At 36.1% G+C, this 16160-nt stretch overlaps 1 protein-coding gene across 3 annotated transcripts in view; it reads right to left on the reverse strand.

Annotated features, from left to right (window-relative positions):
• PIK3C2G (phosphatidylinositol-4-phosphate 3-kinase catalytic subunit type 2 gamma) overlaps nucleotides 1-16160 on the reverse strand; it is a 403358-nt gene that overhangs the window by 158614 nt on the left and 228584 nt on the right. For all 3 annotated transcript variants that reach the window (XM_055280504.2, XM_055280503.2, XM_055280500.2), the window contains 3 exons: nucleotides 7909-8089; nucleotides 4979-5086; nucleotides 384-476 (listed from right to left, as the gene is read on the reverse strand). In XM_055280504.2, the coding sequence (XP_055136479.2) occupies nucleotides 384-476; nucleotides 4979-5086; nucleotides 7909-8089 (382 nt within the window). The remainder of the gene's footprint in view (nucleotides 1-383; nucleotides 477-4978; nucleotides 5087-7908; nucleotides 8090-16160) is intronic.

Here is a 16160-nt window from a genome sequence, read left to right on the forward strand (position 1 = left end):
AAGAATTTAATGTTAAATTAACTTATGTCATTTCAGTTCCAGTTAATTTTGATCCCAATTTAGTATCTAGACGAAAATAAAACTTCCTCACATTCAACTTTCTCTGCCACTTAAAAGCAATCATATCACTTCATTTACTGAAATATATCCTCTTAGGTTTTGCACTGAAGTCTCTCTGGCTTTCAGTCAGTAATGTTTGATTTATTGCCAGTTGGAGTTTGGCACATACTATGTATAATCCTGTAAAAAGGTAGACTCTAAAATCGCTGAAAAACCTATGTGTTGTTGCTGGAGGAAAATAGCTACAACAATTTCTTTTTGTGAGTAATAAATCGATAGTTCTGTGTATGGAATCAATTCATGTTTTAAGAGCGCTACCATACCTTAAAAATAATGCTGATATTTTTGCCCATCGGATTAGCATTGATGAAAGTAATCTTCAATGGCAAAGCATTAGATGTAAAATATGAACATGCCTATAGGAAAAGAAAAAGGGAAAACTAGTGAGCAAAATAAATCAACCCCCAACCCCAAAAAGTAAACCTTTTCCCCAGAATCATAGCCCCTTGCAGACTTTGTTGTATAAACAAATGTAACACATATGAATAATTTTTATACTTGGGAACACAGAAACATACAAATTTTTAAAAATTTAGTCTATCAACTGGAGCCTTTACTTTGAAACCAAGAAGCCAGCTTTTTGACAGATTACAAATCTTCAACCACGTTTTTTCCTCAATGAACAGTAGTGACATGTTTGAGGTTTAAGTGAACTAAGCAGTGTATGAATATTGGCTTATTCTAGCTGGTTAGTAGATAAAAGTTAAAATTTTATTTTAAAAACTTTATTTCCTTTCCATTATTTCTACCTTGCAGAATACTTTAAGGAAAAATAGATAGAAAGTTAAGAAAGACTTGAGTTCAAATCTAAGCTTTATAACTAATTTGCTGTAAAGTGGAGAAAGTAACCTCTCCCTCATACATCTTTGTGATCGATTCATGAACTAATGGATATAAAATACCTTTTACAGTGCCTGACACTAATCAGGTACTTTGAAAAATCCTTACATTTTTCTTTATCTTTTGGTTAATGAACATTTTCTTGTTTTTATAAATAGCAGTACAACATATATTTTGTCTTCTCATTTCCTGTAATTACACCTTCCATTTGCATTTTCAGCTTTGTGATGTTGACTACTTTTCACTCTACTTTCCTTGTTGCCTGTTTTCCTCTTATTTTCTTACAATTAAGCATTGAAAAGGTGTATGTCTTTAGGCTATTCGAGAGTTCATGATGGCATTGAAGACTTAACTCAATATAAAGAAAGGAAAAAGACTCGATGCTTTCAATTTACCAACTTAATAAAATATGACATCAATGCATGTTGAAAGATCAGCTTGAACAACGTTATCTGCAAGAAGTCTGAAATTAGAAGTTGAGAGAAAATATCTATTTCTTAACTGACCTATCAACACAAATCTAACCCAATATGTTAACTAAACACAAACCCTTGCTTACTGAATCATAAGCAAGAGTTTAAGAGATGGAAAATAGATATTTTCTATTTTCAATTTGAAAAATCGAATTGATTCAGTAAGCAAGGGTTTGTGTTTGTTTAGTTAGAAATTGGGTTAGATTTGTGTTGATAGGTCAGTTAAGAAATAGATATTGTATAGCTAAATGTAGATATTTTATCTAGAAACAAAAATAGATGTTTTATAGTTTTGTGGGTGAGGATGCTTGTTAAGCAATGAAATTCTGTTGCAAAAGTCAGCAAATTAGGGATCACATGACCATATATCATGGTATTGAATTAGCAAATTCTGTATGAGGCAAGAAATGAGTGTAGATCGGTGGTTTTTAAATTCTGTTCATTGACTATGTGGGGAATCTCTTTGATTTATCCCAAGTTCAGGGAGGCCGAAGGCAAGGCTTAGCCTATCTTTTTAACTACCACCCAGAGACATTCTGCTTTTATTGTTTCACATCTTGGTTTTCATGTGCAGTATATATTTGAGTGATTGTCAAAAATATGTATTCAACAACTAGTATGCACATTATATGCTAAAAAAGGAAACACTATATGTACCCTCACAAAGCCTCATGTTTTGGTTGTATACACACACACACACACACACACACATTAAGTTGAAAATAATTCACAAGATAGTTTATCACCATTGAATGAAGCCACATTTTAAGAAAAAAATTTTCAGAGGTTAACTAGATCTTGAAGATTGTGAGGGACATAGATTAGCAAATAGGCAGAAGCAAGGGTTTTCTAGATAGAAAAAGGCAAATGATAAGATATTAGATTCGAGTGATAGCTGTAAAGTAGATTGGAATGCCCATAGATGGAAGAATTAATCAGAGTCTTAGAGGAGGATTTTATGGAGATGTTATAATAAGATAGAAAAGCTGGAAGAAAGGAAGATAGGGTCTCTGTCCTTGAGAAGCACACATTAATGACAGAGATCTAAAAATTAGTTGAAAAAGAAACCAGTAAGTAAATGAAATACCTGGTCCTTGTTTTCCCTAAGTAATGGGGAAGAATTGCATTCAGTTCCTCCCACTCTCCCAGTTGGTCCATCCTTTAGTGATTTAAAAGGAAATAGGGAATGGTTCATTGTGATTAATGGTTTGTGGGTAGGGGTGGGAGGCAAAGGTTGAGAATTTGTCTTATAAAGACAGTTTAGCTCAGACCTGAGCCCCTTGCTCTTTGCCTTTGAGAGCCACGCTTTAAGAAACGAATTGAGCCAGACCTGAGTGCTTCTCCCCAGTATAGTTGACTGATAGTGACAGAATGCTGATTAAAGGCTTTCACATGCTCACTGCATTCACAGGGCTCCTTTCCAGTGTGAACTCTCTGGTGCATGATCACTTGTGAACTATAATGGCTCACACAATCATATAACAGCTTTCACACTATCATTGCATTTATAAGATTTCTCCCCACAGTGGGTTGTCTGATGTACCACAAGACTGGCACTATAACTGAATATCTTCCCATACCCATTATATTTGTAGGGTTTCTTAACAGTGTGAATTCTCTGATGTATAATGAGGCATGAGTTTTGACTACACATTTCCATCTTATATTTATAGGGCTTTTGGCATGTGTGAATTCTCTGACACAGAATTAAGACATTTACTCAGACCAAATGCCTTGTCACACTGCATTCAAAAGGTATGAATTTTCTCATAGTCAACAAATTAAGAGCTCTCATAGATGGTTTCTCCAAACTGCTTCCATTTAAATAAGTTTTTTATATGACCCTCAGTGTGTAGGCTCTGATGTCAAATAAGACATTTACTTATTACTTAAGACATTACCTTGCCATATTCATCATGCTTATAAGGATTCTCCCCAGTGTGGATTCTCCAGTAGTTGATAAGGTTTCTGTTGAAACAGAGAGCTTTTCCATACTCATTTCAACTGTAAGGTTTCTCACTTCTTTGTTCAATGGGACTGGAGGATAGATTAAAATGTTTCCCAAGATGGTGTCACCTGGCCATGTCTGTTCTGTTCATTGTTGTACCCATAGGTGCCCAACCCTGTACCAGGCATAGCTAGTCAGAGCAAATGGAACCAGGCAGTGCCTCTACTTGGGACAGCTTCTGCAGGAAAAGTACTGCTAACCGTAGGGTGCTGTATGGAAGGAGTGTGGTCCCACCTGCAGCACTAGGGGTGGTGACTCCTGGGCAGCTGACCCCTGGCCCAGCCGGTGCACCTGCACATGCCAAACTTATATGTAATTTTAAGTGTAAAAAAAAAAAAACAAAAAAACACTCTTCTCCTTTAAAACAACAAGCCAATAAAGCAAAAGCAAAAACAAACAAACAAAAAAACAAAAAACACATGGACTCAGTGATCCCTGTTGTTCTTTCTACATTAAGGTACAGTGTCTTTGAAATGCTGAGTTCCTACATGTGCTCAGCGTTAGTCAAGAATACTACTGATGATGAAAAAGTTGGGCAATTTTTTGAAAATTAGTAATGATTTAGATTTCAGCCCAGACAGACATATCTCAGTTTAAGGAATTTGAAGACTTATTTTGTTACGTTTCACAATGTATTTATGAAGCATACCAAAAAATTTGCAGGGAGTCTTACTTGTGGCAAAGTGATAAATATGATGGTATCAAGTTTTTAGCAAAACATTTTACATTCACAGTAATAATGGTCTAATTTTTCACCTAATTATTGGGTTTGTTTTCTTGACTGTCTTACGACTTCAGTTAAGTAACATTTATTGGCCATGCATGATAGCTTAACCTCTTCACTTTTAAATCTAACATAACCATAATTTTCTCTGTTAATGTCTTTGTACTCTTGGGCTTTTGAGAAGGAAGATAATAAAGCTTATCAGGAACAAGGGAGAAAGAATGACTCTAAGTCAGAGAAGGGTGACTGAAGAGGTACCCATATGACAGAGGATTAGGAAGAGAAGGCTTAGGAAGTTGTGAGTCTGACAATGCCAAGATGGGCTTTCCAGGCGTGAGTAAAATCACAAAGTAGATGACACACTGACATATTAGAATCAATAAATTTTAAATCGAATCAAAATAGAAATGTTGTAGCTAATGATTAAGATTCGTGTACTAGGTATGGTTATGACCATAGTCTAAATAAACCGTGAAATTATACCCAGCCTTCATGGGGTCACCAAATAAATCATTTTTAATGAGTCAAGAAATTAACCCAGTGATATGTTCCTCTATGTTACTTTATTTTTTTTTCACTGAACTGATGGATAGTTTTTTTCCAAATAAACAAACCATATGATAAGGCCAATGTGATCCCAACTGGTCTTAGTGTATCAAAGTGAAAACACAATGTAAATGGATTCAATTACTTTTTCCTTAAAATAATTGCAGTGTCAACTTATGAATTCTTTTTGCCATTTCAAACATATACAGTGAACTAAACTATGTAAAACAGAAATGTTAAATTGATCTGAGGAATAAGTCGACTTACATCATGATCAATCCCTTTTATACATTGGGCAGGGTTCAGAGGAAGATGACAAGTATTTACATCTTGAAAGAACTCTTCTAGTCTGCCGATTTCTTTCTTCAGTACCTCCTGTGAAAAATCATTAGAAAAAGGATTTAAGAAAATGTTAAGAACTTGACTTTTCCTTCAAGTTACAATTTTCTTCTATTGATTAAATGAATTCTTGAATTCAGGGTTGTACACTTGGATGACTTTAGGGTCAGGCAGGTGATGTATTCAGGCATGAGAAGATAGTGGGCTAAAGGCAATAGTGCATGTTGGAGAAATGGGAAACTAAAGTATGCATGCCCTTTCTAAAGGACCTCAAATTCAACTAAAAATAAAAACCAAACAGAGCACTGTACTTGTTCAAACAAAACATAAAAGGGTTGGACTTGACCTGCGTGGCTGCCAATTTGCAAACCCTGCTTTATGTAATTATTAACATGATCCTTTTCTGATAATTTTCTGAAATCTGAGTTTGTGACTCTCAAAATTACACTCAATAGTATAGTGCATTTTACAAAAAAAATTACGTGCAATGGTAACAACAATGACAAAAATCAATTGCATAATGCTGTCAGAAATGGTAATATGCAGGAACAAATAGTTTACTGGACATCAATGAGCATATTTCTGATATTTACTCTCTCCTACACTCCAGTATACTCATGGCAGCTCAGATATCACAAACAACACCTTTAAATTGTGCATCCTATGACAAAAGAGATAGGAAATAATTACAATTCATCACAAAACAAACAAAGCTTCTTTTAGTCTACTTTCACATATACACGATGGAGTACTATCCAACCATAAAAAAGAATGAGATCCTGTCATTTGCAACAACATGGATGGAACTGGAGGTCATTATGTTATGTGAAATAAGCCAGACACAGGAAGACAAATATCACATGTTCTCACTTACCTGTGACAGTTAAAATTTAAAACAATTGAACTAATGGAGACCGAGAGTGGGAGGATGGTTACTAGAGGCTGAGAAGGGTCGTCAGTGCGGCAGGGGGTAGAGGGAATAGTTAATGGATACAAAAAAGTAGTTAGAGTAAATTAGAAAGACTTACTATTTGCTAGCACAAGGTAACTATGGTAGAAAATTTTTTTGTGTGGATTTTAAAATTGAAAATTAAAAAAGAAACTTTTTGAGCCCAATGCAGAAGACAAGGATATCATATTAATAATGTTCACTCAGCTCTCAAGAGTTTCTTAGCTTTTACTCCTGGCTTATTGGCAAATAATAGAATCCACAGCTCCCAGAATCCAGAAGAGCAAAGTGGAGAGACAAAAGCTGCGTTACTGCCCTCTGTGTGTGTTGTTCTCCTTTGCCTCATCTATACTTGGGTTTGCCTGGCAGATATCATGGAGAGGAATCTCCGCTCCCTTCATTTAAGTAAAATCTCTTCCCAGTTCATATAGTTATGCTTAATTAGTGCTTTTTTAAGTAGAAATATAGCCATTAGGAACTTAAATTGTGAGAAATTATTATTTCTTAAATTGTGAGAAATTATAAATGTCTCTTCCACCTACCTCTTCCTTTTCTTCTTCCTATTTTCCTATGTGAAGAGATGTTATCACAAAAGCAGCCACTCAAGGCAAGATAAATATATTTACCTGAGTGAATAATGTCAATATCACTCTGGTACTTGAAGCAAATGATCAAAAAAAGCGCCAGAATTATTTAACTATAATATACATCTTAAACATGTGAGGGATTTTAAAACATAGGAGATAAAGACCAAACCTTCACACAAACTTCTGTAAATTTTAAATCAATTTATTCAACTTGCCATCAACTTTTTGTCTACCATTAGAAAATAATTAATGAACTTGTAGTAACATTTAAAAAATCATAGAACTTTTTTTTGCATTGCTTATCCTATCATATGCCTTAAGGCTCCTCTGTGTACTGGAGTCTATATATCTCCCATTTAAAAATAAATTCCAAACTTTTGCTTTTTTATTTTCCATTTTCTCCCAGGAAGGTGAAGTAGCATAGTTTCTGGCACTTCTACTAAATGAATTGAGTTCCAGCAAGAAAAATCCTGGGCTGAGAAAGAATTCTGGGACACTTTGCCTACTACTATTTTTATATCATTTTGTTGAAAATTCTTGTTGATTTTAGATTATAAGTGGAGAGAAACTGAGTTCCCTTGAGGACAAAACTCATGTTTTGGCCATCTTTCTGTCCTTAACCCCTAGTCTATAGTAGGTAGTTAATTATTATTGAATAACATTATTAACACAATGAAAGAATGTCCCCTCTCTCCCTGCGTCTAGAGTGTTGAACTTGAGAGAAACTACTTAATGGTGTATATCAGTATAGGGAACTAGTGATGCAGGTAATTAAAAAGAGCAAATATTCTTCCAAGAAAAATAATAGCCAGGTCCATTATTATAAACACTGAGAAAGAGGCACATATTTTGACTAGTATCCATAGATCTTAGTATAAAAAATATTACTATTCTTAAGGCCATTGATTTATTTCTTTTAATTCATCTTATTTGTTGCGTGAAGAATGTCCTTTGCTGAGCAACAACAAAAACGTGCCCTAAAACGTCTCCTCATGTATTTCTCGATGAGTCTGAATTGTGCCGCCATATTGACACGATTAGTTTATCAGGCTTGTTTAGTCCAACTGCCTATAAGTTGGTCTTTTCAGGTTCTCTCCGTGTGTCACATGGCTATTTAGGTCAAAAAACCATGTCCTGGTGATAGACATTATCATTAACTTAAGAATAGTAGGTGGGGAAAAAAAAACTTCACTAAAGTAATTGATTTAAGTATCTTCTATTTAAGTGTAGTCAAGGAATTTGCTTTGTAAGCAATGAAATTAAAACTTAATTTAAACCAAAGTTAAAAAAATTACTACCTGAAGATTAATATTTCAACAAACCTGTCTTTGATGGTCACTGGCAGACTTGACTTTTTCCCCAATATCTCCCAGAATTTTGATAAGTTTCTGCTCCTTGGAAAACTCATCACTCAAGGCTTTACCTGCACAGAATTGGAGAGCGGCTAGTAGCTTCTGATACCAGCTTTTAAAATAAGCTTCATTTTCTGCATTCTTTAGCAGCCTGAAGGAAAGAGAGAGAAAAAAATTCTTGTATGTAAAGCTAATTTTTTAACCACGTCCAGCCAGAACAATAAGTGCATTTCAAACTAATCTGTATTTGGTGGCTTTGGGCAGTTTAACAGCCTAGAATGGGGAAAATGTTGTTTATTCTTGACAGTCATCAAGTTCCATCTGATAGTTAATGAGATTCCAAGAGTGAAGAATCAATAAGAGATCTGCCTTTCTTCATTTCAATTCACAACACATCTTTTCTCCTTCCAGTCCTCTTAATTCTGTAACACACACTTTTCTCAAGAACATGCTTTTGACTTCTTAAAAGATGCACAAATAACTTTAGAAATAGTTTTTATAAGTGACTGTACTATATGGTGACTCAAACATCAAGCCTAACTTTTTCTTGTTTCCTTCAAATGATAATATCCCCACACTGTCACAAACCACAAAAGGTGCTGCCTTTTTCCCAGCACCTCCCCTGGACTACCTGGAGGAAGGTATTGTAAAGGCAAGAGCATGGCTTTTTGTTTTCAGGCATATCTGGACTCAAATCCCAGCTCTCAAACTTACAAATTACTTAATTAGGCTGAGTTTTTATTTATTTATCTTAAAATAAGGTAATAAGTTTAATTCTATAGAGCTGTGTAGAACACAGAATGAGGCAATGCATTTGAAAGTGCTTAGCACAAAAATATTAGTTCATCCACATCTCATAGCCTTCCAAAGTCAGCTTCTGTCTCTGCTTGGAAGTCTGCTCCTATCATGAACATGGGAAGCATAAATCATGACGAAGTAAGAAAACATTGCAAGATAATGGAGCAACAACAAATGTTTGACAATTTTACTTTCTATTATACCCTTAAAACACTGAAATAGAATTAAAAAAGACTAATTTATTAGCACCTTAACTTCTCTCTAATTGATTCTTTTAACTGGTCTTTAGTTTTTGCCTTCTCTGAAAAATAATTAGCATTCAAGGAACTAAAAGATAATTCTGAGAACTAAATACTTAACAAAAAGATTTTTAAATATATAGATATGTTTTATTCTGCATGCCTAATTTTGCATCTCTGTTCAATGTATATTTTGTTAGAGATACTCTAACAAACAAATTATTTTTATTCAATATTTTCTGTTGCTACACATTAAAGTTAAAAATTAGTTGAATGAGTTTGCAGTTTTTTAAGGTAAGGGCCTGTTCCTTTGTCATTATTAGAAGGCAACTTGTCTTCCAGTACCTCTTTTATTTTCTCAAAGGAAATAAAAATTTTGTGTGAAATAATAGCTCTTATTTACTTCTGGAAAGCATTTAAACACACACACAGACACACACACACACACACACACACAAACAAATACCTCAAGGGACTAAAGATGTGTCACTGGTAAAATATCCTCTATTGATACTTGGTTCTTTTCATTTTAAGAAGAGTAGCAGTGAAAAATTTTCCTACTCATCCCTATGATGAGATTTTGAAATGTCAAGCAAGTAATAAATGGACCGCATAATTAATTACCTGGAAGCTCTAAGAAAATGCATGTTGCATGCATGTGAATGCAAAGCTGCAGATGCAGGCATGCACATGTAAAACTTGAAGATGTTTTTTGCAGAATTGTGTACTGCTCAGATTCTCACAGTGCTTTGAGCACAGTGGTAATGTACCATTTTATAGTGTGCATGGGATTCATCGAAATAGGGAGTTGATTGATGGAGTATTTCTATATTGAATATCAATGTTTGTCAGCACTTTCATACACTTTGAATATTGGGCTACTTGTTTTTTTTTTTTTTTTAAGTATTTTTAACCTGATCTAGTACATAAATATAACTCTATAACTACCCAACTGCTACATACATGATAAAAAGAAAAGTTATTTTGCACAGACAAAATCAACAATTTTTACCAAAATAATTAAAGAAATAATATATTTTAGGGTTGGAGTTATAGGGACTGTCAGAATTGTTTAGTTAATTTGTATGTATAATACTCTATTCCTTATTCTATTGAAATGAACTTGTTCACTCATGAGCAATGTATTTGCTTCTCTCTGGTTCAAGGAGGAAAAATTCAGTTTGATTCCTTGCTCAAAATAAAACTGAGCAGGGGAGAGTCACAGAGATAACATGTGACTATATCCTAAAAAACATAAAAGCTAAGAAAACTCAGTGTATTCTGTTGTGATTATTTTCCTTGGAGAATGTACCTCATTCAAACCTTGCACCCCTGCCAAGATTACATGTTCTCCTGGTGAGATCTGGTTCAAGATCCATGGCTTTTTACTCGATGTGTAGAGAGTTTGTTTTTGTGCACTGCAGAATTGAAATCATAGAGTGCTGGAGATGAACACGAGAGGTCAATTATTGTATTCCTGTGTTTTCAGGCACAGACACTTTAAATGACAAGAGAAATTAACATGCCCCTTAGCTTTAAACAACTACGGAAAAGGTTGAACTACAAAGTTTTGGGTGGAAGGTTACTCAGTTCTGTGTCAGTGACCTTCACTATAAGGAAGCAGTAAATCCTAAATATTGTAGTTTTTATCCATTGCCTCTGTCTATGAGATTGTAGAAAATAGCTGGCCACTCTCTTTTAAGGTTTACAGAAATCCTTTTCAAAAGATGCCGTAACCTGGGAGAGGCAATATTGCTTATGCCAAAAATGTTTAAAAAGAAAAAGTTTAAGGTCAAGGGACTGAGAAGTATCAAGTAAGACTTGCTATTAAAAGACGGGGCTTTTAAGATGCAGGCAATGTGATTTTGTACAAACGGTGAGGTAAATCTTAAAATGCCAGAGACCTGTTTACCCTAATGTCTGCAATATCCAGCTGTGATTCAATTTGGTATTATTTTGTACACATGCCTTAATGCTTTATAAAGTGTAAGTTATGACAACATTAAAATGAGGATGAATGCATAAAATCTAGATGATTGAAGAAGATTTTGACAGTATTAAGTGTGGTAGGCAGTAAGGAAGAGGGAAAGGAACATAATCCAGGTGACTGAGCAAATTTTTTATAGGATGTCATGGAGGTATTTAAGTTAAGTGAATTATAGTGGACTCAGAGATACAGAGATAGTCACCAACCTCAGCTAGCATAGAATGGAGATTTTTCTTGAAAATTAGAACTTTTTTACATTTCTTCATGCATGTAGCTGCTTCTGGTCACATGATGAGGGACTTGCTAGAGCCACAGGAAAAGTACAAATAGTTCATATTCCATCAGTCTACCAGCAGGACAGAACAGAGTAATCACACCATCCCAGCCCTCTTTGCCTCATAAACTCATTCAATCCAGGCCTTAATTTTAGTTTTCAACAGCAGGATATTGCACATCTCAGGGACTGTCCTAGAATTTTACTCACTTGTGTATTTTCTGTGGGTCAAGAGAGGAAACAACATCCAGTAACAGAAAAGAATTGAGCTACACAATAGAGATGAGTGATTTCAGATCACTCCAGGGCTTCCCCTTCCCATTTCATCTTGTATATTTTGCTACATTGTTTGGGCTGAGGTACGTGGATCAGGAGACCGATTTTTAGTGAGCACAGGTGGATTCCAGAATATGACTTTTTCAAGTGTATTTAGAACTCTGGGGCAAATAAATAATACAATTCAATAACTAAAATATAATTGTGAATTTTAAGATTTTAATAGTGTGGCTAAGAAATGCAAAGCATGCCTATTTAGCATTAGCAACCTTATTTTACCTCTAAGTGGCTAAGAGATTTATTTAGTATTTTCCTCAGCTGAGGAACTTGATACGTTATACAATCCTTGCAAAGATAATTGTTTTTTCTGACTAGCCCATTTTTAGAATATTGATTTGCTCTTTCAGAAATAGCAGCACTAACTGTTGAATTTTGCATATAAAGAGCATTATATGGGGCACGTCTGCAGATATGCAAATTCCAGTCAGTTCTGCAATATGTGTTTATCAATAAATTACTTCGTAACAACTCAAGTATAAAACTATTCACAAAGGAAACAAGTTCAGAAAATGATTAAATCCATACCCTAGATATTGTGTATACTTTTAGAACACTTAAATATATGAGAGGAGCCCATAAGGCATGAAACTGACTTGGTTTATACCCCTACCATAATTTATGAGTCTAATCATTCTGATAATTTCCAAAGTAATCTCTTTGGAATGTTACATATTCATGATGTTCCCACTGTTCCCACACTGTGTGGTAGATTTCATTATTGTTCCCAGCTCCACGTTTTCTCCTCTGTAGAAGATTATACATCTAGACTCTTTGTCATGTGACTTCCGGTACCTTCCTGTAGGTAGAATTTACTTCTTTATCCCTTGTCAGGTTGATCATGTGCTTTGCTTTGGTCAACAGAATGTGACTGGATGCAACCTATACTCATGTCCATGGAGACGCTTTAAATGGGCTATTGTGATTTGGTTTGGCCTCCTGTTTGGTTTAATTTTGCCTCTGCCTTCTTCCTGGAGAACAGCATGTCCCAGTAGGAGGCTGTTCCTTTAGTCCTGGAATGAGAAGACAATGTGGAGCCAAGCTGAGCATTGATGCACAGAGTCAGGTGGAGCCAGGCAGGACGACAGCAAGTCTGCAGCCTGAGTCCTACATGAATGAGAAATAAATCTTTGTTGCCATAAGCCACTGAAACTGTGGGGCTATTTGTTGCTATGGTAAAAACTAATGAATATGCCAACTTTCTTTGTTTTTCTTTTCTTTTTCCACTTGTTTGTTTGAGTTGCCTTTAGAATGGAAAGCACATTTTTTAAACATTTTCACGGGGTATCCCTGAGGATATTTTGGGGCAAATCTAATTACTGAAAATAAACAAAAGTCATCTGGAGCCAAGTCTGGTGAATTAGATGAATAGTCAATTTGAGTATAATATTTCAGATCAAAAAACTGTAAAAGTAATTAACATGTCTTTTTTCATGAATCATAAAAAGTCCCAAAAGGTATTCCAAGAATGATTTGATCCAGCTTATTTGGACATGTATATTCTGTGCCACTGCTAAAATTTTATTGTTATTTTATTACTACTAACATACTTCTTGACTCATTTAAAAGTGTGAATAGGCCTATGTACCATCTGTTGCTTTGTCTAGCCAAGTGTCTGAGTAACTGATAGGAGATGCTCTCTGAGTAAAAATGTTATAGTACTAAGTGCAACACGGCAATGGCAAACTTTTTTAGGGTTTACATAACACAGGGCTAAACAAAGGGTCTGATGGCTGAGGGCAGTGAAGGAGATGGTACATGTGGCTGTTCTTGGGAACTAAAAACTTCAGTTCTACCCTAATGGTAATATCTGAGGACTGAAATGGCTGAAAAGGGGCCAATGGCTTTGGATGAAGAAGCATCTGTATTAGCATATTGAATGTTACTTTCCCTTGTTGCCCTGGAGTTGGCTACCAAGACCAAGACTGAAGAAAAAAGATAATAGTTACCCTATATTTCAAGAGTGTCACAAAAATTGACAACAAGAAGACAACAACAAGTAAACGAAAAACCAATTGGGGGTCAGATAACTCTTCAGGGGTTATTAGGAAATGGATAAAATGGCTATGGTAAAAGAAGCATTATCGCCTCTACATATTTGCAGGTGGGGGTGTTTGAGAGTCATGAGTCATTAGCCCAGTGAGGAATAGAGTGAGTCCAGGATGTCCACTTATCCTCTCAAAGTCCAATGGGGAAGGAAGCTCAATCTGAGCCATTTATAGTGATTTGAGTGTATGCAGTAAGAGACTGTTACCCCAGTTTAGACTTCTGCTCTGAAAGAGAGTTTGTTGATTTTACCTAGGCTTCTGTGAACATGAAGAAAAAGCAAGGCCAGGATGGAGAAAAGGGATGGCAAAGAAGCAACCTGCATTCTTGCACCCCTGCAGTTTGACAAAACAAGGGTTTGTAGGGTGGATGTTACTCAAGGTTTAAATAAATTCATAAAAGGTAATTATATGTGCTCCACTCTTTGTATAGGTAGAGGTTGAGCCAGAGCCAAATCTCCTGGTGGGGAGGTTTTCCAAGGCTTCCCAAAAAACTCACCCATGGTAACCCCAAGGTAGCCAGCTTTGACTGTGAACCCACAGGGGGCCTTGGTGGAGAATCTGAGCTCACAGAGAGGGGATTGCAATTCCTGCCCTATCAAGTGTGAGGGTCACTTTTCTCTTTCTCTTTTCCTCCCACTCTTAGCTAAGAAAAGTTACAGCCAAAAGAGAGAAGAAGGGTGAAATAACAGATCATATCTTCTATTTTTAAGCTAGATCTTGGCTAGTATTGGAGTCTAGGGGTGCGAGGGTGGCGGGGGGCAGGTGGATAGGGTGAGTGAGATATCTGTCAAATTAGAGAAGAAAATGAAAAACTGGACAAGATGGGTTGAAGTTTTTTGTTGTCTAGAAGTATGTACGAGGAAACTATAGAATCTAGCTTGGTTTTAATTAGGGAATGTGAAAGGGAAAAGGTAGTATTTTTTAAATCATTAAAAGTTTTGAGACCTACTATGCTCAATCAGTTTAATAAAAACTAGCCGAGACAGTTGAAAATCTAAGAGTCAGAAAGAAATGTGCAGCTTAAGGAAATGTCCTAATTGCATTGCAGGCAAGAAAAGCCCTAAGATGCAGAATAAGGGGGATCTTATTCTGGGGCAGAAGAATTTTTGGGAACCTTGACCCAAAACTCTTGAGAGTTAGGCTGAAATCATTCTCTTTGCCTCTCTTTATTCCCTCTCCACCACTTACTCTTCCAGATCTGGGCTTATTTTGTTTGGTTTCATTTGTGGATGAGCATGGCTAAGCAATCAATTGTATTTAAAAAAAAAAACTTGTTTCTTTTGCAATAGGTTATTAACACTGCATATATATGAGTATATAGGTATATATTTACTATCACAATTAGTTGTCATGATATTTAAGTAAAATCCTTAACAGTTATGGTCAGTCACATATTTAATGAGAAGCTTAAAATTAGCCATAGATAGTATCTGTTTGTGTAAACACCTACAATGAAGAGTACTATTAGACAGCAGTGTTGCACTCAGGGTCAGCTGGTAGCTACGGAGGGAAAAACTATGTTGAGCAGGTAAGTTTCCCTGAAGTTTCCTGCACCTGTAATAAGAAATCAGAACTCCTTGCATTCATCTCACAGAAAAACATGGTCAACCCAGGAGCCTGATGCAGGATAGGTGAGCCCCCACACTGGGGCTTAATCTGGGAGGGATCTTCACCCAGGGAAGAATTCAGGCCAGGTGCAGTGACTCATGCCTGTAATCCTAGCACTTTTGGAGGCCAAGGTGGGCTGATCTCGAGGTCAAGAGATCGAGACCATCCTGGCCAACATGGTGAAACCCTGTCTCTACTAAAAATACAAAAAAATTAGCTGGATGTGGTAGCATGTGCCTGTAGTCCAAGCTACTCAGGAGGCTGAGGCAGGAGAATTGCTTGAGCCTGGGAGGCAGAGGTTGCAGTGAGCCGAGATTGCGCCACTGCACTCCAGCCTGGTGACAGAGTGAGACTCTGTCTCAAAAAAAAAAATAAATAAATAAAAAAATAAAAAACTCAAGGGTGAACCAGAGGTGTTAGCAACTTTTATTGAAGCAGCAATGTAGAGCAGCAGCAGAGGTATTTCTCCTTGCAGAGCAGGGCTACCCATAGGCAGTGTGCCCAGACTAGCAGCTCAGAGGCAGTTTTGCAGTCATATTTATACCCACTTTTAATTATACGCAGATTCAGTGGTGAATTATGCAGAAATTTTTAGAAATGATATGGTCACTTTCAGGTCATTCGGTTGTTGCCATGGAAAGGAGCAGTAACATTTGGGTGTTGTCATGGCAATGGCAAACTGACATGGCACACACACTTACAGAAAGCTTTTTCTGCCCCATTCTTGTTTTAACTAGTCCTCAATTTGGTCCAATGTCTGAGCCCCACCTCTGGAGTTAAGTCTTGCCTCCTACCTCAAGCCTACATGTAAATACATAAAACTCATTCCAGCCTACTCATATGTTAACATGTAACATATGTTCACATGTTCCAGCCTACTCACATGTTAAAATGTAACATGTTCACATGTTAGATTTATCAAATAATGGGGTTTA

Source organism: Symphalangus syndactylus, chromosome 5, assembly GCF_028878055.3.
Source record: "Symphalangus syndactylus isolate Jambi chromosome 5, NHGRI_mSymSyn1-v2.1_pri, whole genome shotgun sequence".
NCBI classification, from domain to species: domain Eukaryota; kingdom Metazoa; phylum Chordata; class Mammalia; order Primates; family Hylobatidae; genus Symphalangus; species Symphalangus syndactylus.